This window comes from Pongo abelii, chromosome 12, assembly GCF_028885655.2.
Source record: "Pongo abelii isolate AG06213 chromosome 12, NHGRI_mPonAbe1-v2.0_pri, whole genome shotgun sequence".
Taxonomy (NCBI): domain Eukaryota; kingdom Metazoa; phylum Chordata; class Mammalia; order Primates; family Hominidae; genus Pongo; species Pongo abelii.
Window position 1 is genome coordinate 67,802,028 of NC_071997.2, and position 27,235 is coordinate 67,829,262.

General features: G+C 39.1%; 1 protein-coding gene and 1 non-coding gene across 6 annotated transcripts in view; both read right to left on the reverse strand.

Annotated features, from left to right (window-relative positions):
* Positions 1-9,281: 9,281 nt before the first annotated feature.
* Positions 9,282-27,235, reverse strand: part of AFTPH (aftiphilin) — a 67,520-nt gene continuing 49,566 nt past the window's right edge. For 2 of the 5 annotated variants that reach the window (XM_024242582.3, XM_054548135.2), the window contains 4 exons: positions 22,358-22,418; positions 20,719-20,802; positions 16,744-16,867; positions 9,282-10,395 (listed from right to left, as the gene is read on the reverse strand). In XM_024242582.3, coding sequence (XP_024098350.1) covers positions 10,248-10,395; positions 16,744-16,867; positions 20,719-20,802; positions 22,358-22,418 — 417 coding nt within the window. In that variant the 3' untranslated portion in view covers positions 9,282-10,247. The remainder of the gene's footprint in view (positions 10,396-16,743; positions 16,868-20,718; positions 20,803-22,357; positions 22,419-27,235) is intronic. The other 3 variants (XM_024242581.3, XM_054548136.2, XR_002913878.2) reach the window with 2 other exon arrangements.
* LOC112132155 (U6 spliceosomal RNA) lies at positions 22,911-23,015 on the reverse strand. Its single transcript, XR_002913964.1, has one exon. It is a non-coding gene; the product is annotated as a U6 spliceosomal RNA (small nuclear RNA).

A 27,235-nucleotide genomic window follows, 5' to 3' on the forward strand; every position in this document is an offset into this window, starting at 1 on the left:
CTGGTCCATGGTCTCACAACAGAAGTGGCGGTGCCCTCATTCGAACTCTGGCTGCCACTTTTCTGCCTCTTTTCCAGGAGCGATGCACAGGCCACCTCTTCTGTGACCTCGAGGGCTCAGGATTCCTCATGTCCTGAGGCTGGTGCATGTTTGAGGACAGTGGCCTAGGCAAGCCGTGAGCTGGCAGGGCCCCAGAGCTGCCTCATGCATAAAACACAGTTCCAGTTAGAAGTTTTGTTTTCTACCAAGCTCCATGTTGAAATGATTATCTAAAATCACGCATGCCCTTTCTTTCGTGATCCTTCAGAAGCACACCACAAGACCATGAAAACTCAGGCAGATTGACAGGTGTGTCGTTTTACGGATGTGCCTGGAAGGACCCTCTCCCCAGAGGTCAGCCTCGTGGAGGTGTATACTGTCGTGGCAGCCACTCCTCTTCGGCAGAGAAAACCATCGTGTCTTCAAGCACCTTTGGGTTTCTTGTCAGTCAGTGGGGAAAGGGATTCCCAGCAGGTCCCCAGGAGCATTTGCAGCTCGGACCCATCACCTTTTCTTCTCTTTGCTCTTCTGTTAGTGCTGGGTTGCCGTCCATTTCCCTGTAAGTGGAGGCTGATATTAGATAAATACCAGCTGTCACCGGTGGGCTCTGCCCAGATTTTCTACCCGATTACATCCTTTCAACAGGTGTCTGGTGACACAGAGCCCATGTGGTCCTGTCTGCCTCACAGATGTTAGGTTCCAGCCAAAAAAAAAAAAAAAAAAACCACAACCCTGGGGTGGAAAAGAAGTGTCCAGATTTTACTGAAAATGAGGCTTTCTAGGGCTGCTGACTAAGGCGTTTTCTTTCCAAACATCTGAAACAGCAAACAGTTTGTAAATTAAGAGGGAGTTGCAAGATAGTAGCTGAAGGGAAGCAACACCTGCCTGTCTTCTGGGTTGTAGCTGTTGCTGCATGGCCAGGACAGCAGTGGCCAGGAAAGGTGATTAAATAGGGTGGGGGAGAAGGGATCACCGTGGAATAGGGGTGCCGAGACAGATATTAGGTTAACGGGAAGGGAGTTCAGGCCTCTTCTTTGAGCCAAGGGAGAACATTTTATCTGACAAGAGCTTGAACTGACCCGTGCCATTCTGATTCCCACCCAGATCAAAGTTCAGACTCCCAAGGCAACTCAGCAGAAATAAAGTGAAATAAATTGCAACCCCACTCCCCTGATGCTTCTTGGGACTAAAGTGTTCTATGAGGAGTTGGACAGTCCTTAGGCAACACTTCTCTCCTCCCACTGAGTAAAAATACTGATTTTGGTAAAATGTCTCCATTCAGCTGAGGGTCTCTTTTAAGCTGTGGTTTAAATTTATTTATTTTTAAAAATTGTTGGCTGAGCACAGTGGCTCATGCCTGTAATCCCAGCACTCTGGGAGGCTGAGGCGGGCGGATAACCTGAGGTCAGGAGTTCAAGGCCAACCTGGCCAACATGGTGAAACTCCATCTCTACTAAAAAATATAAAAATTAGCTGGATGTGATGGTGCACACCTGTAGTCCCAGCTACTTGGGAGGCTGAGGCAGGAGAGTCGTTTGAACCTGGGAGGTGGATGTTGCAGTAAGCCAAGATTGCACCACTGCACTCTAGCCTGGGCAACAGAGCAAGACTCTGTCTAAAAAAATTATTTTTATAGAGACAGGCTCTCACTATGTTGCCCAGGCTGGCCTTGAACTCCTGGCCTTCAGCCATCTTCCTGCATCAGCCTCCCAAAGCGCTGGGATTACAGGTGTGAGCCACCGTGCCCAGGCTACGTGACTTGAATTTATTAACGGAAGGAGAGCCCCCAGTGTGGCTTGCTTTGGCAGTAATCCTGCTGGGTTTGGGGGTCCTTGGGCCATGTTGGGAAGCCTGGTCCCAGAGCTACAAAGTCAGGAGCAGCTCCACCTACCCTTCCTGCACCACCTCCAGCCCAAACTTGGAAGTCTTGCTTTGGATAACAGAGAAAAATAAAAGGCTGGGGGTGGGGTGTGATGAGGCTGACAGTGGGTAGGGCAGGTTTCCTTAGGGAGCATGCCTTCAGGTGCTCCTGTGGTATCACACTCGGCAACTGAGAGGCATCTTTACTGATTTCCTCCAACCATCCACTCAGGGCACCCTAGGAGGAATGGTCAGGATGGGTCCTAGGTTCAGGGGTCTCTCCTACAGAGCTGTGTACATACTTTTCAACTAGGGGCTTCCTGGTGCTGTGGGCTGTAAGAGCTGTACCCCAGGAGTAGGATCACCCTATATCCAGTTCTTACCTGCTGGTTACACAAGGCAGGGATTGAGGCAAAAGCCAACAGAAACAAACAGCATTTGGCAGAATGAAAACTGAAGGGTTTGGGGGGTTGCTTCAGAGCTTGGAGAACTGAGTCAGTGATTGATAGAATATGATATTTTGGGGGAAAATTTGGACAGCGCTTGAGGTGAGGGTCGCAATGTTTGCAGGCAGAGGCAAAGCACAGATTCAGGAAGGGTCCCCGTACATTCCCCTGAGGGGCTTATGTATAAACTGGTTTAGGAAGCAAACAAAATGAAAGTCAGCCCATGCAGCAGGCACTGTGCCAGAGGACAGGGGACAAACATGAGCCAGATCCAGTCCCTGCTCTCAAGGAGCTCATGGCCTGAGGGAGAGAGACAAGTAAATCCGTCATCAGGAAGCAAGGTGAGAGGTGACATAACAGCCCTCATCCCACTGAGGCTGATGCTCTGTGGCTAAGTGTTCAGGCTCTGTGATCCTTCAGATCTGGGCTCAAGACTTTTCTGCTTCCTGGCTCTATGACCTTGGGGGAAGTGACATCATGTCCCGTCTTGGTCTCCTTATCAGGAGATGAGTTCAGGTACCTTTTAGGGTTACTGTGAGCATTAAGAGAGAATGTGTGTGAGGCCCAGTACTTGGCACTCAGCAGAGCTCTTAATAAATGTGAAGTAGTTTTATGATTAGCATTACATGATCAGAGAGATTTGCCAAGCAATCGCAGAGGCTAGAGAGCCAGCTCTGTCTGTGGGGGTGGCCCAGAAAGGCTCCCTGAGGAAATGAGGCTGGCTGGCTGGTGAGAAAGGGTTTTCCTAAGAGACGATGAGCGTGAGCCAGCCCTCAGTGGGCATTTGGTAACTAGCAAGGAGCTGGTAGGCCAGGCGGGAGCCTCTATGCAGAGAGGACGATCCCAGTGCTGTAGAACCTGCCAAGGAGCTGACTGTCCAGAGGGTAAGGGGGTGCCATGAAGGATGCTCAACAGGAAAAGAGCATTCCATTGGCATAGTGGAAGGTTAAATTGGAGGTGGGACGGGCAGAGGAAGGTCAGTGTGAGGCTGTTACAATAATCATGTAAAGATGATGAAGGCTTGAAGAGAAAGGCAATGGATACTTAGGAGGTGTCATTGACAGGACTTCAGGCCAATAGGATTAGGGGTAAGGAAGGGGAGCAGGCTGAGAGTGAACCTGAAGTGTTGCAAATGGAGCAAGGGCGATCCTAAGGCCAGGGGCATGGTGGGGTCAGGTGGAGGGCTGGAAGGCTGTGAGCACAAGCTTTTGTGGTACACATGTTTAATTGCAGGAGTGTCTTGGGGACATCTAGGTGGGATGGCCATAGGGCTGTCAGAATAGTGGTGCAGGGCTAGGCGCGTGGCTCATGCCTGTAATCCCAGCACTTTGGGAGGCCAAGGTGGGCGGATCACTTGAGGCCACGAGTTTGACACCAGCCTGGCCAACATGGTGAAACCCCATCTCTACCAAAAGTACAAAAATTAGCTGGGCTTGGTAGCACACAGCTGTAGTCCCAGCTACTTGGGAGGCTGAGGCAGGAGAATTGCTTGAACCTGGGAGACGGAGGTTGCAGTGAGTCAAGATTGTGCCACTCAACTCCAGCCTGGGCGACAGAGTGAGAGACTGTCTCAAAAAAAAAAAAAAAAAAAGGTAGGGGGGTGGCGCGCAGAGCTCTGGGGAGAGGCAAAGATGAGGATCTCCACTGAGATCATCATTAGCTGTTTCGATCAAGGATTCTGTAGCGGAAACACTGGGAAGGAGATGACAGCAGCCCCTCTTCTAAGGTAGACACAGCACAGATCACAAAAGATCTCCTTATTTTCCCTCCTTGACCCTTTTGGTCTTCGTGACCCTCCCTAGTCCCTGACCTTCAGGAGAGGGATGGTGAGGCAGGAGAGGAGCATGAGCTCTGGTCAAAAGGAGAGCTGGGAGTGAGCAAGTGAAAGGCTTTGAAGTCACAGTTGACAGTAACAGTGACCAGTATTTTGTTCCCTAAATCCTGGTTTTTGAAAACTGAAGGAAGGGAGCAGTTTTTGAAAGAGGTAAATTTAAAATAATAACATTATGTAAAGTGATATGCAGTATTCTCACAGATGGTCCAGGCTGAAAAGATAACTGAAATGATAGACAACTGAAACAAAGCAGATCCCTTAAGGGCAACTTTGAGAAGCCATATCCTCCTCCTATCAGCCTCCTATCTGCATCATCAATGACAGAAGACTGATCTGGATGAATGAAGATAAAAAGTTGTTTATTGAGGGCTTTCTATATGCCAGTGATGATATGGATCATCCTCATTTAATCTCCCATCCTGAGTAGATGTCATTTTATCTTCTACTTGTTTTATCATCCTTATGCTTCTTTTGGAGAACTAGTCAGATTTTTTTTTTTTTTTTTTTTTTTTAAAGATGGAATCTCAGCCGGGCGCGGTGGCTCACACCTGTAATCCCAGCACTTAGGGAGGCCGAGGCAGGCAGATCATGAGGTCAGGAGTTCGAGACCAGCCTGACCATGGTAAAACCCTGTCACTACTAAAAATACAAAAATTAGCTGGGGGTGGTGGCACGCGCCTGTAATCCCAGCTACTCTGGAGGCTGAGGCAGGAGAATCGCTTGAACCCAGGAGGTGGAGGTTGCAGTGAGCCAAGATCTTGCCACTGCACTCCAACCTATGTTGCTCAGGCTGGTCTCGAACTCCTGGTCTCAAGTGATCCTCCTGCCTAGGCCTTATGAGTAACCAGGTCTACAGGTGTGTGCCACCATGCCGGGCAGTCACAGAAATGTTCAAGCTGCATGAGGTTTTGGGGAGCATCTGTAGAAATGCTCAGGATGGCCCATGAGATGCCACAGGTGTAATGTGATTGGATTTGGCAAGGCTTCACCTGTTTTTATGACTGGTGGGCAAGATGAAGAAATGTGGGCATCACTGGGTTGAGAAGCCGCACCCAGGGTCTTACTGGCACACTGGATGTTTTACTGGTCAACATTTTGTGTCAGTGATTTGGATTATGAAGGATGTTTATCAATCTGTGGATGACAGAGCAGAGGAAGGAGGGCAAAGTCTGTGTGTTGATGGTACAATGAAGATTTGATGAGATGAACAGGCTGAAACAATGGTCTAAAGCTGACAAAAAATGCTGAAAAATGATCAATATAAAACCCTGCTTTTAGGCTCAAAAAACTCAAGTGACACCAGGAGATGAGAGATGAGAGAAGAAAATCTGGTTTGACGGCAGTTAGGGGTAAAAGGCTGTTCACACAGTGAGCTAAAGAGGCAATATTATTGCCATAAACTGTAACGCAATTTTAGGCTACATTAAAAGTAGTGCCTGAAATAAACCTGAGCCCCATGCCAGTGAAGAGATGACCTCTGGCTCTGTCAGGGGAGCACATTTTAGGAGGAACTTTGGCAAACTGGACAATGTCCAGAAAAGAATAATGTTTGTAAGGAAGGCCTGGAAACCATGTCATCACGGGAGGTTTGGTAGAAGGAGGAGCATGATAATGATCTTCAGATATTCATGGGAAAGAGTCTAGGTTCATCCCTGCAGCTTGAGAGAAGGTAACTCGAACCAATGAGCAACCGGTTATGGGAAACCAGGTTTCCGCTCAAGGTCCTAACAATCTATGCTGCCAACCAAGCGTGTGTGTGTGTGTGTGTGTGTACATGTGTGCATTGGAGGTGGGCAAGGAGACTTCCTGGTGAAGTCCTGAGCCCACGCAGTGTCCCTGCAAATGTTCAGGCAAAAGCTGGCCAGCCAGCTATTCAGAACGGGGGTGGGGGTGGGGGTGGGGGTGGGGATGCAGGAGGGTATAAACAAAAAAGCCAAGAGTCAGGGAAACTGGGTTCAGGTCCTGCCCCTGGTTATAGATATGTAATGATGTGCCAGTCAGTTTTCTTATTTAGGCTTCAATTTCTTCAGCTATGAGTATTGAGTCATCTTTGGTTTTCAACTTCTGGTAGCAATGGAACGTTTTTATTACATGAAATCTTCTGCAATCACCTTTCCCCTCCCTAAATATATAAGCCCAGTGTGTTATTATTGGACACACTCTGACTGTAGGTGCCAAGGCCTCCTGGCACTGCTACGGGGCTCCTGGGAGTAGTTGGAAAGCACTGGACCAGCTGATCTTCCAGCCGTAAAATTCTATTCTTTAAGGTTTTCTCCTACCTTAGTTTTTGATTCTGTAGACGCCAATCCCTCATTTTATGAAGTACCTGGTGCTTAAAAAAGGGATTTATCGAAGATCTTACAGCTGATTAGTGGCAGGGCTGTATTTAACACACAACTCCCACTCCAATTCAGCGTTCCTTTCATCTCATCAGGCTGCCCCTATTTCCACCCGGGACTTGTCTTAGCACTTGTTCCTCCATGGTCCCAGGAAATCCTGTACTGCCCTCTATACATCCTTTCCCTTTTGGAAAAGCATCAGGAAGGCAACAAATCTAGCCTGAGGCATTGCAGCCTGAGAAAATGATCTTGGAATTCATTTCTCTATGCATTACTTTATCTCAAGGAAGTATGTTTATGAGCTGAGAAATAAAAAATAGGTGTGGCTGACTACTGGCTGCCCTACGTGATCTCTTCTCTCCTTCCTTACAACCGGACTCCCCTTCTTTTAGATGGCCACCCAGAATAGAGGTATTTCCCAGCCTCTGTTGCAGCTAGATAGGAACCTGCAATGAAGTTCTGGCCAATAGATTATAACTGGAAATACTGTGTATGCCCTATGGAAAGTGTCCTTAATGGGAAGGAGAATCCCTTCTTCACTCTTTCTACCCTGATAGCTGGAATATAGGCATGAAGGCCATAACCTTAACGGCCACCTTGGACCAGAGGGTAGAAACCATGTGTTGAGGATGATGGAACAAGCTAGTAAGGACTTCAGGAGGTGATCATATGAAGCCCCTTACCAGCCCCAGACTGTTTTCTTCCAGCATTTTACAGGAGGGAAATAAAATTCTACTGTTTAAGCCACCATTACCATTTTCATCTACTCTATCATTGGTTGTAAGGTAGCATTACTTAATACGTTGCTCAGAAAAAGAAACCGCTGCCAACTAAAGACAACCCATCCAATTGTATGACACATTCTAATTTCAGAGAAGTTAAAATGTGACAAAAGGATAAGTCTTATTACATGAAATGCAGTATTTTGGGTTTTTGTTACTCACAGCCAAGCCTAATCCTAATTGATTCAATAAACATGAAGGAATAAAAAGATGACAAATTCTACGTAAAGAACACAATCATGAAGAGGGAAAAACAAGTTTCTCTATTAAAAAAAAAAAAAAGACTCATAAAAATAGTACTGATGTGACTCAACTTAGGAAAGTTTTCTCCCATGCTTCTCAGTCTGGCTTGGATTAACCTGGGGAATTATGTATGGCTCTCAGGACTTGGGCATCCAGTGGGATGAAGCTGCGGGATGAATGAGCTGGTTTTAAGACATAGAGGACCCAAAGCTGTTTGCTGAACCCCAGTGTAGGCTTTGGCCTTTTGGGGGTCCTACTCCTTAGTTTCTTCCCCTCTTAACTATGCAGGATCTTCCTGGTTGACTTTAAGACAGATGTGCAGCTGCTGATGACCAAGACAAGCTTGTAAGCGACAGGCTGCCCCTTAGCTGAGATCCCAAGAAGGTGCTCAAAGCTCTTCCTGCCAGCCACTGCTATTGTATAGTTTAAACCTGGTCTGGTACAAAGCTGACCATTGTTTGGTCTTCAGGACTGAAGCATTAACTTTAAGTTATGATGATCCAATATTAATGTACCTGTTATGAAATCATCAAAGACCAATACAACAACAAAAGGAAAGTCTGGCTTATCTAAAAGTGGTTATAAGATGAAATATCTGAGTCATTAAAATAAGCCACTTTCATGATGAAGGCCCACTTAACAATTTTAAAATGCCAAGTTACTCTATTATTATTTAGTGACCCTTTCTCCTGTGTCTGCTTCTTGAACCTACTGGGACTCCAGGAGCTTTCAGAGTTCCCTGATGCTATGCTCTGGCTACCGCTCATTGACTGTTTACTCATGTGACAAATGTCTTATTAAATATATCCATTATTTAATACATTAACCTCATGAGGTAGGATCACTCCCATTTTTATGGATAATTCAGGCTCAGAGAAGTTGATTAATTTTCTCTTGGTAACACCGTTAACATGTGGGCTGTGAACTTAGGTTGGTGAAACTTGCCATTATAATTTAGTTGTACTATAGAAGTAGCCCTTTATGCTTCAATTACTGAAACATGAAAAATTCTGCTAAGGAATTTTCTGAGTCATCTTTTTCCATCCAAAAGGTTTGCTGGACACTAAAAACTTGTGATTGTTTTGAAGGAAAGTTTCTCTGGAAAAGACCAAACTTTTTTTTTTTTTTTTTTAAATAGTTAGGGAAATGGTGGGATATGGACCGGATAGGCATCTTGTCACTCCAGACCATACTTACATTACGCTCAGGCAAGCGTTCCAATGGCCAGCGTAATCCCCTGGCAACACAGGAATCTGCCAACGACAGAGGTGCAGGAGTTCCACTGGCACATTCCCAGAGTGGATAAGGCCGACTGTCAGCCGACTGCCTGTTCCTGATGCAATGTCACGTGACTTTTTGCTGAAGCAATATCTAATATTCTAAAATTTTTACACTTTTTCTGCCTACCTTCATTTCACGCTTATATATTCTTGGAAAGAAAAAAAATCCCTACAAATCCCTATTTAACCTTGCCAATACTCTGATGAAGACACATTATAATGAATCATGGGAATTTCTTTACTGATCTCATGTTCTATGTAAAAACAAACAGCTCAGCTACTAAAAGTGCTGATCCAATTCTTATAGGCCAGATTCTAATTCTTCCTGGCTTCAACAAAGTAGAAGCCCTACCAAAGATTTTTCTCTGGATTGAAATATGTTAATATTCAATAAAACTTCTCATTCAAACTCATTACATTTTTCCTCACATACCAAAGTACAAAGACACCAGGATAAATTTCTTTTAAATTATTTTATTTTTATATAAGCTAAAAGGAAATTTACACACTGAAATTTCAAAAGACCTTGGGCATGCACATTAACCTTGTTAGAGGTTCTTCTACATGTCTCTCTTTTTTCCATAGGAATTTCCCCAAACATTTAAAACCCTAGTTTTCACTGTATATACAGCCTAAACCATAGCAATCTATGATTATGTCATTTTACACTGTGCAAAATCCTCAAAAAATAGTGGTACAATAGAACAAAAAAATCAGTAACAAGTAAATTCCATTGTAAGACATTCATATAATTTGGTCCTTCTCCGAATCAAACTGATTTTAAACAGACACAATCTCTTTAAACCCCTCCAATCAAGTTCTGACAATGATCCATACCCTATAACAAAAGAGCAATTGATTAAGTACCTTGCAAAAGGTCAACAGCAATACGCCAGATTCAAAAGATTAAAAAAGCCCCAAAATGTTAACAAAAGCCAGATCTGAAACCCATCATACACAAAATTAAAAAAAAAAAAATTAAATGGGGGACTTTGGAGCTTATTTGTGATAGCAAAAGTAATTTGACATGTAATGTGAAAAATAGGACAGTCAATGCAATCTGAAAAGACTGAAGGGGATTTCACAGACAGTGAAGATTTGAGGTTTTTTTTATTTCAAAAGTTTTGTAAGAAGGACACCACCAGTGTATTTCACAAAGACATAAATGTATACACCCCAGCAACACAAAAAGAATAAATCTTCAAAAATGTTTACCCCCGATTATTTACATTTTTCTAATATAAATTTAGGACTTCAGTATGTAAATAAATATACATTACTATGTATACCTTTCTAGTGCGGCTTACCAACAAATCAGCTGAACTTGAATTTTTTTTTTTTTTTAATTAGAGCAGGTATGCTTTTGATGGTAGGGAAGGGATGGAAAAAAGGAAAAGCAATAAAAACTGTCCAATTCACATCAGTTATCCATCTGCTTTTTCTTGAGAGCTTGTGGAAGGTGTTAACGTGGCTGGGAACATCAACACCTTGGCATGCATGAATGTTAAGTCAGGAAGGCCAGCGATCACCTTGATAGCTTCTTCACTTAGGTGCTCTTCTCTTTTCGGTTTCCTAATGACAAATGAAAAAAAGACAAGTGTGTTAATGTGACTTTGCTGTAGGTAAAATGGGAGACAATCCACTCTCAAGGTAGACAGTTAGCAATCTGTGGGGACTTGAGTATTTTTTCCTCTGCTAGTTCCTGAATCTTGTAATACTTTTGTGTAGTGTGCTTCCTGTGCCAAATGCCAAATCTCATACAGAGTTACACGTGGCCTATTTATGTTCATTAAAGCTAGGCATGCACACACAGATACTCACATGCGTACCTAGACAGCTGGTATACTTTCTAGCCTTTACATTAGGCTAGAAGCATCTACCCAGGCATAATTTTAAAATGTTACTAAACAGAAATATAATGCTGAAGCCTTAGTAACACTCCACCTAACTGGATTTTTCCCTGCCCCTCCACCCCCTAAAACTACCTCAGCCTGAAACAAAGTATGTCCAGGGAAAGACTAAGTCATTTTAACCTCAGGCTTTCTTTATCCCCAATGGGGAATTCCAGGAGAGAAAGCTCTCAGCTCAGAAGACCCAGTCTCAGCCTGTTGGGATGCAGACAGCAGGTCCAAAAGCAGCAGCACTAGGGCTGGTTGCTGGTGTTATGCATGTACACAGGCAGGACGGAACTCTGGGAGAGGGAAATCTCAAATCCTATGGGTCCTGTAGATGAAGTGGATTTTGCTGCACTGGCCCCCGATATGGGAAATAAGCAGTTTGGTGCCTAGCACAGACATGAAAATGCCTGGTGACCCAGGTCTACTCAGCAGGTGAGCCACAGAAAATGCCAAATGAGCCTCAAATTGAGCACATGATTGCAATTCAAACTTTATTTTTTCTGGGATATTAAATATATTAAAGGAATAGTTGTACACATTATTCGCTTTAGACCAAAAATCATTTCAAGTTGTTCATTATAAAAAGCCTAATTCTCTTTTATGGTAAAGGATAGCTGGTATTCTTAGATGTAACACAAGGTATTTCTTTGACCTAAATGTTTCCTTTTTCCTTGGATGGGGTGCAGGAAGCCAGGAGGTAAAGCAAGAAAGGAAGGATAGCTACAGACTTTTTTATTCCTAGGACTTTTCTGTTACCACTTTGAATCCAGACTGAAATAAAAAGATTTTGTAGAATGAATGAAAAATCCAACGACTTTTAGGACTAAAGTTCTTCAAAAGGGAAAAAGCATCAGGCATATATATAGCAGATGAACCAAATACTGCATTCAGTACTAGGTTCTTAGAAGAAGGGAATAGCAATCCAACATTTTTTTCTGATGAAAATCTACATTTTTAATTGCACTTAAATAGTGGCAAAACTATTATGTGGATGTTTGATGGGGAACTGGATATCTGCATCATTCCAAAGTAAAACCAGATACATGACAAGTGAAAACCTGGAACTGTATAATGGAAAAGGTCAGTTTCTCACCAATCGTCAATCTCAGCACCACTAACAATGGAGTCAACCAGATGTATGGATCTTCTGATGTGATATAACACCTAGGATGCATTCTAGCCAAAATATTTACCCTGAATTCAGCAAGCCTTTAGATATAATTTCCAATTTACAGGAAAATAGGGAGATAGAGAACACAGCAAATATTACTTGAAGGAAGCAAACAGACAAATCCAGAGCTTTTAGGACATTCTGCAGGACACTTATACTAATCTTTATACAAGCTACTGTTAATAAGAAAACGGAATGAGGAGATATGCTAGGTTAAAAGGTTAATAAGAGCCCCAACAGCCAGGTACAATAGTCTTCAATTGAATACTGGTTTGTACAAAGCCGAGAAAGGATAGTTGGAGAAATCTGAATATAGCCTAAGTAGATGAAATGAAAACTCACTGAAATTGACAGATAGAGATCACTGACTAAGACTAGGTCAATTTTAGAGGTCAATTCACTATGACCTCTAAAATCTCATTTTTGGTGGAACCCCCCCCCCAATATATGTATTTGCAAAGAAAAAGATCTGAAAGAATTACACTAAGGAATTATAGTGATCCTGAATGGTAAGAATGTGATACTTTCATTTTTAATTTTTTTTGGTCTGGATTTCCTAACTTTCTAAAAATATACTCTACTACTTCTATAATGATAAATGGTTATTTAAAACAACAGTGAATAAATGCGCACCTAAATGGACTTTCCCATTTGTGGAGTGCAATTTGGGTACAGGAACAGGTAGCAAAAAATAAGTTTTTACCTAAGAAACAGTTGGTAAAGATTATTCTAGGGTTTTACACAATTGCCTTATTTCAGAGGCAATATGAAATTATATTTTAAAATAAAAACAAGTTTACACAGTTCATAGTTTGTGCATTTATCTATGGTCATTGTGCATGGGTGTGAGCTAGTCTTCTTAGAATATGGGAAGACGTAAACACTTAAGGAGAATTTGAAAATAAAAAGTTATATCATGATCATTTCTCAAAGGCAGTGACCTAATTTTGATCTATTTCTCTCTAGTGAAGATTTATCCTGTTTATCAATGGAATATAATTGAGAGTCCAGGAAAAAAACATGATCAATTGTTTTTTAATTTTTGTTTTTGACAAATGTGCCAAAACCTTTCAGTGGGGGAAATCGTTTCAACAGTTTTCAGACAACTGGATATCCACCTGCACAAGAATGAATGTGGACTCCTACCTCATACCATATACAGAAATTAATTCAAAATGGATTAAAGACCTAAATGTATGAGTTGAAACTATAAAACTCTTAGGAGAAAATCTAGGTATAAATCTTTGTGACCACGAATTGGGCAATGATTTCTTAGATATGACATCTAAATCACAAGAAAAATTAGATCTTATCAAAATTAAAAGCTTTTGTGCGTCAAAGAATACTATCAAGATAATGAAAAGACAACCTGCAGAATTGGTAAAGATATCTTCAAATCATTTCTCTGATAAAGGCTTAGTATCCAGAATATACTTAAAAATCTTACAACCTAACAATAAAAAGACAAATTATCCAATTAAAATATAGGCAAATGGCTGGGCACAGTGGCTCATGCCTGTTATCTCAATACTTTGGGAGGCTGAGGAGGGAGATAGCTTGAGCTCAAGAGTTCAAGACCAGCCTGGGGCAACATACTGAAACCTTGTCTCTACTAAAACAAAACAAAACCAAAAAAGGCAAAGGATCTGAACAGATATTTCTCCACAGAAGTTATACAAATAGTTGATAAACACATGAAAAGATGCTCAACATCATCAGCTACCAGGGAAATGCAAACAAAAATGTCAATGAGATACCACTTCAAACCCACTGGGATGGCTATAACCAAAAAGACCAATAACAAGTGTTGGTAAGAATGTGGAGAACTTGGAATGTATATTATTGGTGGGAATGTAAAATGGTGCCATCACTTTGGAAAAGTTTGGCAGTTCCCCAAAAAAGTTAGAGTTCCTATATGACCCAGCAATTCCACTCCTAACTGAGTTGGAAACATCTGTCCACACAAAAACGTATACACAAGTGTTCAAAGCAGCAACATTACTCATAATAGTCAAAAAGTGAAAACAACCCAATTATCAACTGATTAATGGAAAAGCAAAATGTGCTATTTCCAATGAAATATTATGCAGCCAAAAAACAAATACGGATACATACTACAACATGAATGAACTTGAGAACAGAATGCTAAGCAAAACCGAGACACAAAAGGCTGCAGACTATAGAATTCCATCTATATGAAATAACCAGAAAAGACAAATCCATAGAGACAGAAAGCAGATTAGTAGTTGCCAGGGCCTGGGGAACGAGAGGGATAAGGAGTGACTGCTAATGGGTACAGGGTTTCTTTTTGGGGTGATAAAAATGTTTTGGAATTAGATAGTGATGATGGTTGCACAACCTTGTGAATATACTAAAAACCAGTGAATTGAACACCTGAGTGAATTATAAATTTTTATCTCAATAAAAAGGCCTAAAAAAGAATAAAAGATCTATATTTTGGCACTATTTCTTTGACCTGCATAAACTTCAGTGTCAGGTCTATGGCTACTAACTAGCTGTCACTAATTAGTAGTGATTTAGAATAGGAAGTAATTTTCCTCCATATTAGGAAAGGTAGGCAAGAAGATGGAACTATTTTAAAACTAAGAACTTGTATTTCTTTAAAAAACTCAAAGTGAGAAGTCACTTTCACAACTTGTGTTCCAAAAGAGAAGAGCACATATAAATTCCCTGAGACATTCAAAGGCACTTAGTAAAGCGTACTGGATATTGTTTGGTCCATGTCAAATTTCTTCTACCTTGACCACTGTTTAACTCCTTCTTACCCTACAGTCTATCACAATGCCTTTTCACTTTATCTTCTGCTTACTGTCAATAGCCAAGAAGATTTTGCTGAGCTTTATTTTTTGCAGTTTACTTTATTCAAGAGAAAAATGAAAGAAAACCTAAAAATAAGATACTAAAAATGCTTTCTGAAATTATGCCACCAGCCTGTCTCTGCTCTGTACAATTGAGAATCACTCGTTGGGACATTTTACAGTATTTTAAGACTTGTGGGCATTTGTATTTTTTACCATTTTCAAATGACATTTCTCAAAACAGAAAATACGAAGTTGGCAACTTGTTCTCTCCAATTTATTTTGTTTTAAATATGATGCTGGACAGGCCCTAGCGAGTAACTCAATACAGAATTAGCAGACATTAACTCCGGGATACATTATTAGTTCATTCCCTGTTAGTATAGAACAAGAGAAAAAATGAAAATAGCTTCTTAAAGTGATAGGGCTTGGAAGAGTTCTCTAGATTCAGCATGTTTCAAGGATGAGTTAACGAATTAGGAGAGCAAGTTAACGTGGTTTACAGCTCCTCCTAATGGCACAAAATGAATTCTCATCATTGGGATTTTCAAAACTTCTATAGTTCTTTGGTCAGTGAGACTGCAGGGGAAACAAAGGAAGGAAAGAGTAGAACTGTCCCAGAAAGGGTTGTCCTAAAAACAGCAGGGGGAAACCCAAACAATAAAAAGCATCCTTTTTGGTTTTTAAGTCAAATGTGTGTTAGCTTTTAGTTAACATATACAAATTTCTCATCCATTTTTTTCTATGAGAGGAGTTTCAATTTGAAGAAGTGATTTATTTGGAAAGAGAAAAAAATTAGAAAAAATCCACATAGCCACATTTACAAGTAGGTTCACTGAAGAGGAGGCTTTGGCAATGCCAGGTGGCATACTGCAAAGACATGGGGCTATGAGAACAATGGAGAGAACTGGCAGACAAACAAGGATTTACATGCTACAAAGCCATTCTAGGGAAAAGTTAAGGGTAGTCTAATGTATAATAATGTATTTCATAATTATAAATATTAAAGGCAATAAGAAAAATCTGGGGGAATAAAAGCACACAAAGTTTAAAAGACAATATGATAATTCAAGCTAAAGTTAAGAGAGATAAACATTTATTATTCACAATAAAAAAGGCTTTTTTAAATGGATGTCTTTCTACAGAATCTATTTAAAATATAAACCTGAATTTAACATGTGAGTGGGATGTATTTATTCAGGAGAAAGAGCTATAACACTTCTTTCAAAGTAGGCAACTAATAGGTAAATAGTTCCACTTTAAAATGCTGATGAATCATGGATTTGAGACAGCAAAGCTGGCATGTCAATCAACCAGTATTTGCTTTTGCACTAGTGATTTCCTGGTTCAGAATAATATCTTCCTGTTAGAAACTGGCTTAGTCTTATGGTTAACAATAACTCAAAGCAATGGATTGTACTAGCCTAATCATATGAAACTAAAGATTTTCTGAATCGCAAACACATGGCCCGAGTGACATTCCGTGCCTTTAGTTCCAACACAGGGAGATGGTAATTGCTCTTCTATAGGCCATGCCTCTGAAGGGGCTTCTAGAAAGCTTGGTAAAGTAAGGCTTTACCTCCCAAATCAGAGGTGCATGTCAATGAAAATTCCAAGAACCATCTTAGCCTGCAAGTAAAAAGATCAGCCTAGGTGACTCCAGGATTACAAAACTGGGTTCTCAAAGATGATCTTCTCAGTAATTATGAAGAGAAAGGGAGAGTGTTTCTATAATGTCTTTATGATCACAATACTTAATCAGAATTAGTCTCTACAAAGGGAAGGCGGGGGGGCTGGGGGAAGAAAACCACATCTGTCAGCCTTGGCCAATCTCTTATGAAATAATCCTGTTCTAATAAAGTTCATACTTAAACATAATTTGATAATATTTTCTGGACTTGGGCATCCACTGACTTTTATAAAGCAAGTTGTAATATAATATATTGAAATGCTGTCAACTTACGTGCTTTTTCCTTTGGGTTGTTTTATCTCAGAATTCAAAATGTGGGTATAATTGACACTATTTATTTACCTGGTAGATGTGCTTGTCTTCTCTACTGTAGACATGAGTCTTGCAAATGCATCAGTCACTTTGAGGCTTGAGGTGGAGATTTCCAGCTTAGAAGTTGTTAACTCATACAACTCCGGATCCACACCTTATAGTATAAAATGATAGTCAGTGATGGCAGGTTGCAATGGGTTACCCAGTTAGCCACAATCCAAGATGCAAAAGGCAATATTCTGTAAACATCTGAGTCTTTTACAAACAGAACATATCTTTAGAACACTGCAATACTGCATTTATTTTTTAAATTATAAACTCTACTTTTTGGAGTTTTTATAAAATAGGAAAATACTTTTCAAATTCCATTTTGGAATAAATATATCCTTAAGCTAGCATTTATGCAGCAGATGCTACCCAAATACTTCTAAAATTTCTGTCTGCTATAGAAAACTCCCCCAATTTGGATTAGGATGTGATATAAAATTATCAATGTTTTATAAATAGAATGCACATGATGTGACACCCCATTTTTCAATTAACTAATCTCATTTTTAAAATTTTCCGTTTCCTCACCTCCTTATTTTTTCTCTATTTTCTTCCACAGAAAAAGATTTAGAAGCTAATATAAAGTCTCAAACATGGTAAATGATCTGGTTAGTTTAAATATATCATGACTAAGGACTAATCATAAACATATACCACATAGCTCTTTCTTCAGGTTAGAGGTAGGGAGGGTAAAAGATTTTCAGAAAAGGTGAGTAAAAGTACTACTTTTGAACAAAATGAAAATTCTTGTCTACAGGGTTAATTTCTGTAGTCTCATATCTGAATCTGGTAGTCATTAGTTCAAATATCTTGTTAGAGTAATTCAAAAGGAAGCTCAGAGGGTTAGATTTATTGCAAAAATTGATTTAAAAAATCTCCCCCATCTGACTTCATTAAAATACATATAACTTTGTGTATTTCTCATGTAATACAGATTTATAGCAATGATGACAACAATAACATTAAAAAGAACAGTTTAAATATTTTAAACTTAAGTTACACTTTGGATAATAAAGATATTCAGAGTAAAAAAAAAAGTTTTTAATCCTACACTCTCCTGGTACCAGCAAATAACTTGAGAAAAAAAGTTCATGAGTTGCCGGGCGTAACAGCCAAGCAAAATTCTAAGGAAGAATGTCTTAGAGCTTCTGAAATTTTTACTTATTATTTCTTTAAAAAAATGCCCTGTAAGATCAGCAGATCAAGTTATATATAAATAACTTATATATAAATGCATATATTTAGATTAACAAGTTTTTTCCTTTTAAGATACTTAACATATTAAAAAATTAAAAAATCAGAAACTGACTTCTATTAACCAGCTTTACAGAAGTAAACACAGATCTCAGATGTTTACAGAAATCAGACAAGCAAAAGCGACTTCCACAGTTACGAAGTCTAACAAGGGAGGAAGGCTATAGAAAATGTATATTGACTCTCCCAAGTTCTCAATATTTCATTAAGGTACGGTTTCAAAATATACTTTAAAAGGACTTTCCTTTGTGTTCCTGTAACAAGAATATGGGTTGCAATTAAAATGTAAAAAATTGTATATGTCTGTAAAGGGACTAAATGAGCCCAAAGTACCTCCCTCTCTAAAGGCTAGATTCCAGCAACCACAAAATTTAAGTTGCTGTCTAGTGTATAAGGCAGAATAAATAACTGCATTCTGACTGGCAACAGGAAAGTGCTAGTAAAAACTTAGTTGGGTTTATAAAATACTGGCCACTTGACTGTCAAACAGTAAAGAGGCAGATTAAAAAAAAAGACAACAAAATCACACCCCCAAATAACTACCACCACACCAAAAACCCCCCAAAACTATGATTAGATTTTTCAAAAACAAGACAACTATTTACTATAATAATTGCAGAGTAATTTTTTTAATGTAAGTTTTTTTTTTTTTTTAACAGAGCCTTAATGAGGCATGGTTTAGTTACATAACTAAAGCTAGCCAACCAAGTTCTATGCCAACCTCCTAAGTCTCACACACAAAATAATTAAATAACCGCAAGCTAAGACGAAATGACTTTCCCAGAAACAAGTCAGAAAAAATGCAAGCAAGTGGTGAAATGGAATACTAAGGAAGGTGCTGATACCTGTAGCTTGATGGTAACTTTTAACAAAACCCAATAGCAATAAAAAGAAGCCAAAGCAAATATATAGTAATCAAGTTTATATAGCAGCTAGAGCATATTAATGAAAATATTGAACAAAAATATTTAAAAGGCTCCAAAGTAATGAGAACTGCATTTGACCATGCTGATTTCACTTCCATTACAGCTCTAAGCTTCTGAAACCACTTGCTCTTCTCGCAGCTGTGTACACTGAGCCTGATTATCAGGTCATTTCTGTACTTCTTTATATAGCCACGTTATTTGTGCTCCTATGAATGGTTTTTAAATGAGTTTGAAATGTAACCAAAAATTAAATTTAAACCAGGTTTTTAGGGATCCAAAAGAAAAACAGTGACCTCATTCAAATTATAATACAGTTTATGACAAAACAAAGCTGAGAGCAAATTTAAAATGGGAGCTTAATAATTCTTGGGAATACAGTAACAAAAAGATATACATGTTTTTGGTTGTCCCTCCTACCCCCCAGTGAGTATTCTAAAATGTCAGAAAATTAGCTCACCCAGGTCACTGCACAGATCAAATGTAAATTTAGAAGTAATTTAAGTAAATAGTACAATATCATTTTGAAGTCAAAACCAGACAGATTGGTTTTTTATATGCTTGCAAAATCTTGAAAACAGTAAGAATAACCAGGGGCTTGGATTTGAGGAATCCAGTCATTCTATACCAAATGACCTTGGAACTTCCCTGCAGCAGAATCAGATTTCCATAACCAGATCTCAAGAAGGGCATCCTGGGTCCCAGGTTCACTCTGAGCTGACTGTTAGTCTCCCCCATCCATAGCCCATCATGGCTGCTCAACTGTTGGAAGTCGGTGGTAGCACTATCTAGTGGAATAGCACAAAACCAGTGAATTCTCAGGAACCAGGCTAGTTGTGAAACTGGCCACTAGTGGGGACAGAAAGGGACTCTCACTATGCATTCTGGGCATGGGCATCTCTATGGCACCCCAACAGCTGTCTGGTGATCAATGGACATGATTACCAGATCACATGGTGGGATGACAGTTATTAAAATAATATTGAATAAAATGTAAACATAAAAATGCCATTATAATTTTAATCTTTTATTCAGTTAGAAAATGACAAAGTACATTAGTCCTTTGGTCAATGAACTGAACTTCTGCAGGGCTGAACATTAACAGGCACTCCAGTAAGTTTTAATTTCTAGCTTTTAGTATCTCAGCAATTATTTTCTACTATTAACTTTTGTAACTTTTTTTTCCCATGGAAAACTAACAGTATACTTTCTATTTAAGAGCTACATAAAAACAGAAATAGTTCTATGTGGGACTATATACTTAGTGCTAGACTCCAACATTTTGGAACCCAATTATATATTTAGCAGCACTAATAAACAACTAATTGAATGCTGGAATTTGTAAAGGTTATATTATTACAGGCACTACAGTGTAAAGTCATCTTTGTATACTAAAATATTCTATCTCTAAACTTGTATTTTTTTCAAATGCCTTTATAGAATATGCTTTAAAAAATAAGCATCTAAAATATCACATTTTCCACTTAGAGGAAAAAAAACCAACAGCCCTGCCTTTAACTCTCTAAGGACATTAGGGATGTTTTATTCCTAGAAACTACTTTCAGCTTTGAATATTAAACTCTGAGAAAGTTTTCCTTGAAATACATAAGTCATTTTTTTTGTAATCAGATACTAGAAAATAACAACAGATGAAAGAAAAGTATTAAAAAGACATTATAGAGAATACAATCTACTTGTTTCCTTGTTTATAGGAAAGTCAAGTGATGTGGTCATGCTTTTAGTAAATAAACTGGAATTGTGGTTTTAACACTCTGCTGACCTGGGATTGTGGTGCTGCTGCTAGAGCTACTGTCATCCACGGGCCCAAAGAAATCAAGGTTCAGAAGAGTGGAACCTCCACTAGCTTGAAATTCAGTGACCGTGTTGGTAGGCAGCCACACAGAAGGTAAGCCAAGGGAGGAGGGGTTATGTGTAAAAAGGGGTAAGACACACACTTGAACATGCAGGTTATAATTAGTAATCATTACACATTTTAAAAATCAACATTAAAACAATGTGTACAGTATTAGTTTTTCATTACTAAGGACATTTCTAAAGTAACAATTTAATTCAATGTACATTTTCTCATGTACAATGTAAAGAATGTAACACTTAGTAAGGTTTTAGGAGTTCAGTTGCTTCAATCAAAACTGGAAGCCATACCAGAAAGACCGAAAGGAATGCGTACCCGTTAAAGGGAAACAATACTTTAATCTCAACCCAACATTAAAAATCACTGTACATGCCCAAATCAATCTTTCATGTTAGTAATATTGGTTTCTAATTAATGCTTTTTAAAAAGTGACAAAGTTGTCAGTTTCAGGACACGCACCAATGTGTTAACTTAGTTTAAAATAAAATAACATAATAAAGAATGTCATAACTACCCTACCCTGATGTGCAACCTCAAGCTGTACTGTTCCCCTTTAACTCTGAAACAGTAATCAGAAATAGTATACATTTTTAAAGAAGTTGTTTGTTAATAAAAAGCATGATGATTTGACTGAAGACACCAGACAACAGCAAAAAGTGCATCCAGGCTTTCCTTCAGCACTATATTAATTCAGTTGGATGCTTTCCAGATATCCTAGGACCGCACTATAAGGCCAAGCTGATAGTGTTTTTTTACAATGGCAAAATAATTGCCATTTAGACAATGACAGGTGTTTAGACAATGGCTCGAACAACTTAAGCACAAGGAGTAAGAGCAATTACATCTTGGGATCCACTTAAAACTTGTGGTGTCAATACTAGAAACTAGCATTGGTGTGTTACTTATTTTAAAGAGCCCAAATTACATTACTGAAATAAGTTATTCCTTTTTGAGGATTTTCTTTTAAAGCCATAAGTGAAACCAATTATTTTTAGAACTGCCTACTAACATTTGGAGACACGCTTTAGAAAAGGATCGTGAAATTTATTTTCTATTTGCATATAGGTGCTCTATAAAATATTAAATCTAAAAACTACTTCGAGTCAATAAACATGGATCTATGCACACTGTTTTTGGTTAAATAATTGTGCTTTGTGCTTTGAAGCAGCCTCTAGCCACAAGACTTTGCATCCAAGAAAATTCCATAAATTAAAACTTAGAGAAAAAAATTCAAGGTAAATTGGTCCTAGCTAAAATATCTTTTAAACTACCTAGATATTTGTAAAAAATAAAGAAGCTTACTTTTGACTTAAAGAAACTAAAATTTTACCTAACTACTATTACCTATATTTGGACATTAATACTGTTGATAATAGTAACGGCTGGTTTCTTGAGCAATTACTATTCAGAAAGAAAGCCTGAATTTCCAAAGATAAGAATAAGTTACGTTCAAACAAAAAAGGAAATCAGCAGAGAGAAGTTTGTCTGAACTTTGTAGCTTTCTTAACTCTAGCTCTGGTGCTAGAGGCTCTACGGAGAGACGTACCATCTAAAGGGTTAGTAAGGCCACTGCTACTCCAGTCAAACTGGACGGGTGGTAGAGACTCCTAGAGTTGAAAACCAAAAAATCAAAATTAATCAGTACAGGTTGTAGCAACGTAAAGAATCCTTAAAAAAAAAAAAAAATTATAGCAAGACCATTAGGCAACAAAGTACCTAAAGACAAAATTGGGATAATTTACAATTTCAGAAGGTTACCTGCAAATATCAGCACAAACTGAAATTGCAAAATTTACAAACAGTACAGGTTATTGACATTCAAAAAGTTGTATCTGGGAAATGAAATTATCTTTACATTTTTAAACAAATTTATGAACTGATTCTATGTCAAGATTTCAATCTATTCTCAAATCATGAGTTAAACTATTGATGTGATTACAATAAAAATTAAAACATGGTATAAAACGAGAAGATTCAAAGTCTAAGGTCTGTCTGGTTCCTTACAATTTTCCAAATTTTGAAAATTATGGGCTCATAAGACATTTTTAAAGTGTTGATTTAAAATATCTATTTTAATCAACTTCTTTAATTTAGAAATTACTTATTAGATACCAGAATTTAATTTTGGGTGTCATCCTTGTACTGGGGCAATGCTAATCTCCTCTGACCTTGCCAAATTTTATAATGTGCTGCTGAAGTGAGCATAGAATTTTAAAAACAGTACACTCAAGGGATGCTCAGGCAGGGCGCAGTGGCTCATGCCTGTAATTCCAGCACTTCGGGATCTGAGGTGGGTGGATCACGAGGTCAGGAGATCGAGACCATCCTGGCTAACACAGTGAAACCCTGTCTCTACTAAAAATAAAAAAAATTAGCCAGGCATGGTGGCACGCGCCTGTAATCCCAGCTACTTGGGAGGCTGAGGCAGGAGAATTGCTTGAACCCGGGAGGTGGAGGTTGCAGTGAGCCGAGATCGTGCCACTACTGCACTCCAGCCTGGGCGACAGAGTGAGACTGTTAAAAAAAAAATTCACTATTCCAGGGGCTTAAATTTCATAACTGTCAAACATAAAATAAGCAAATGGTAAATTTAAGATGGAAGGCAGTGCAAACACATTTTTAAAATGAGCATTCACACTTCATTTTAAGAATATTCTTACATGAAAAAATGTTGGTTGCTTTTTTCTTTTCTTTTGGGGGTGGTGTTAAAATAATCTGTATTTTATTAGACTTTTGATATCAAAATGTTATCGTCTTTTTTTGGACATTGCTTACCACTACGCTTTATTGTAAGGCAGGCACTGTTAAAACTTTATATTAATTTTTTTCTGGGTAGATAAGGTCACTTGCTGTTTTTTATAGAAAAGGAGCATGAATCACTTATTTTTGAAAAGTCTAATTCCATGATATCATAATACGATGGTCTGGATAACTGGGATACCAATGACAGGCAAATTAATTTAAGTATTTAGTCTCCAAAAATCAGGCCCAGCCTGGAGCAAGGTATAAACCAAGTAAAATACTAACATTAGTTAGTGGGTCTAAGGGATGGGATAGGGATGCTTGTGGGGCAGTGACTATTAAGGGTGTTCTTAATAGTGGTGGTGGTGGTGGAAGAGTTTTGTATCTTGACTGTGGTGGTTACAGGAATCTACCTATGTGATATAATGATATAGAACTATATACACATATTGTACCAATGTCATGTTCCTGGTTTTTACATTATAGTATACTATGTAAGATGTAACCATGGAGGAAACTGGTGAAGGGTACAAGGGACTTCTCTGTACTATATTTGCAACTTCCTATGAATCTATAATTATTTCAGATAAAAGTTAAAAAACTGCTGAAAACCTAGTTTATAACCTACCTGCACAGCTAATAAATATTTAGAAAATATCTTCTTTAGCTGATCATAAAAGGAAACAAACATCTCTAAGCATTCTAGCAGATTCAACTTACTCCACTTCTAGATCAGTGACACCTTTGGTCATATTCAACACTGAATGAATGGACAAAATCTAGGTTTATACAATAACAATTTCTGAATAAATGGAGCAAGTTCTTTCATGAACACATTCTATCTGAATGATGTCAAGTAGCTGGGTGCTTAGAAATATTTCAATGATTTGCTGAAATCTGAGCTGCTCAAATAGGGGTATGGTATTTTGAAGACAGCCAAAATCATGAGGTGATAAACACGAATCAACATTTAATGGAAATGAAAAAGGTGAAAAACATGATACCGAAGCAAAAAAAGACTAAAACTAATGATGTTCACAAGTATGGAAACTCAGAGAAAGCTTGAGAATGAAGCATTTTAAAACCACTTGAAGCAATGCGGTATGAATTATTACTGCAGAGATAAAAGCACTAGGCAAATAAGGTCATAATAAAAAGAACAAAAACATGGGAGACAGGAGGCTTGGATTCCAGTCCTAGCAGTACCACTAATACATGGTTTTGGGTAAATCACTTAGCCTTTCCAATGCTGTAAAAAGTGAGCATGGTGGCCAGGCGCGGTGGCTCACACCTGTAATCCCAACACTTTGGGAGGCCAAGGTGGGTGGATCACTTGAGGTCAGGAGTTCGAGACCAGCCTGGCCAACATGGTGAAACCCCATCTCTACTAAAAATATAAAAATTAGCCGGGTGTGGTGGCAGGTGCCTGCAATCCCAGCTACTCGGGAGGCTGAGGTAGGAGAATCGCTTGAACCCAGGAGACAGAGGTTGCAGTGACCTGAGACTGCACCATTGCACGCTAGCCTGGGCAACAGAGCAAAACTCTTGTTTCAAAAAAAACAAAAACAAAAATACAAAAAAAAAAGTGAGCATGGAACTACATAATCATTTTTTCTTTTCTAGCTCTAAAATTCTGATTCACAACTAAAATACATCAGGCAGTCTAAGAGAAGTTGCTACTGGTGACTAGATGGATAACTGCTAGTCAGAGTGTTGACCCTACTCAGCAATGAATAAAGTGTAAAGTATTGAATACCTACTAAGAGGGAAATCAGTAGTGGCACAATGGTGTGACCTTGAAATTCAGCAGATAAAAATGAAAACACAACACACAATCCCAAAAAAGGTAAAATTACTGTTTTCACCCTTAAACTAAGTAAATAAATTTCTAAATAAGAGATGCAATAGTTATAAGATCAATGAACACAAGCCAATCTGGAAGATAAAAACAAACTCAATGGGTACCAAAATTGGGATAGAATAGACAGACCCAAAAGCATGCAGTCATAATGGGAATTATACAACTGTGCTTGTGCTAAGTTTGAAAGCCACTGTTGCTTCTAGCACTAAAGGCTAGGGGCGTAGGAAGATGTAACTTCCTGCATGGCCAAAAAGTAAAATTACATATATATATATATATATATATATATATATATATATATATATATATACACACACACACACACATACATACACACACACGTATTTCATTTGTATGACACACATACGTGTGTGTGTGTATGCAGCATGCCAAAGAAGACTGGTAAGAAATGTTTTCTAGGCCGGGTGCGATGGCTCACGCCTGTAATCCCAGCATTTTGGGAGGCTGAGGCGGGCAGATCACTTGAGGTCAGGAGTTTGAGACCAGCCTGGCCAACATGGTGAAACCCTGTCTCTACTAAAAATACGAAAATTAGTCTGGTGGTGTGGCGTGTGCCTGTAATCCCAGCTACTTGGGAGGCTGAGGCAGGAGAATTGCTTGAACCCAGGAGGTGGAGGTTGCAGTGAGCTGAAATCATGCCACTGCACTCCAGCCTGGGTGACAGAGCAAGACTCTACCTCAAAAACAAACAAACAAACAAAAATATATATATACACACACACACACACACATATACACACACATATATATATATATATATATAATTTTCTGTAAAGAGACTCTTTAGAAAATGTACTTCAGATGTTTGTTAAATTTTTTTTTCGAGGCAGGGTTTTACTCTGTTGCCCAGGCTGGAGTGCACTGGTGTGAACACGGCTCACTGCAGCCTCAAGCTTCTGAGCTCAAGCGATTCTCCCACCTCAGCCTCCTTAGAGGCTGGGACTATAGGCTCATGCCATCATGCCTGGCTAATTTTTGTAGAGGCAGGGTTTTGCCATGTTGGTTAGGCTGGTCTCGAACTCCTGGGCTCAAGCAATCCACCTGCCTTGACCTCCCAAAGTGCTGAGATTACAGGCATGAGCCACCACGCCTGCTCTGAGTCAGAGGTATGGAGTCAAGCAAGGACCATACAATTCTGTGATGGAGGTCAGGCATCTTAGCACAAAATTCTAAACATGTTTTTCATTAGGTCATCTGGACTACTTTTTTGTCAAGTCCATAGTGAAATTATATAAGAAACATGATAAGCTATGACTAAAATGAAATACACAGTAAGATCAAATCAGTTAGAGGAAAAAATGACAGGCAACAGCTAACTGATACAATAAGCAATAGTTTATGGGGTTGTAAGGTGGAAGTGGTTAGATGGAGGAGGAAGCAAGCAAAAACTAGCAACAAATGGTCTCAGTAAGTACAGCTCCATTTTCAGTGAATGTACCAAGTAGTTACTCAAAATACTTTCCTAATACCTAACACTGTAGGAATAAGAATGCAGATGGAGGCAGAAATAAAAATGTGCCATGGGAAAGGTAATTCTGAAATATGCATAGACGGGGCAGAGCTGGGAGAGCAGTTTATAGCCAGAGGGTGTATCAGGGCAACAAAATTAAGGTAACTAAGAACAGATTCTACCTACGGAGACATTCTGCCCAAGCCACCTTGTCTGCTGCCCAACCATCAAGGCCAGGCATTGTAAACATCAAGGTCCTCTGGCCCACTAATTCAGTGCTAATAATAATCTGGCTTCAAAGTAACATTTAAGCTATGCCCAAGTATAAAACATAGTGGTACACAGCAGTA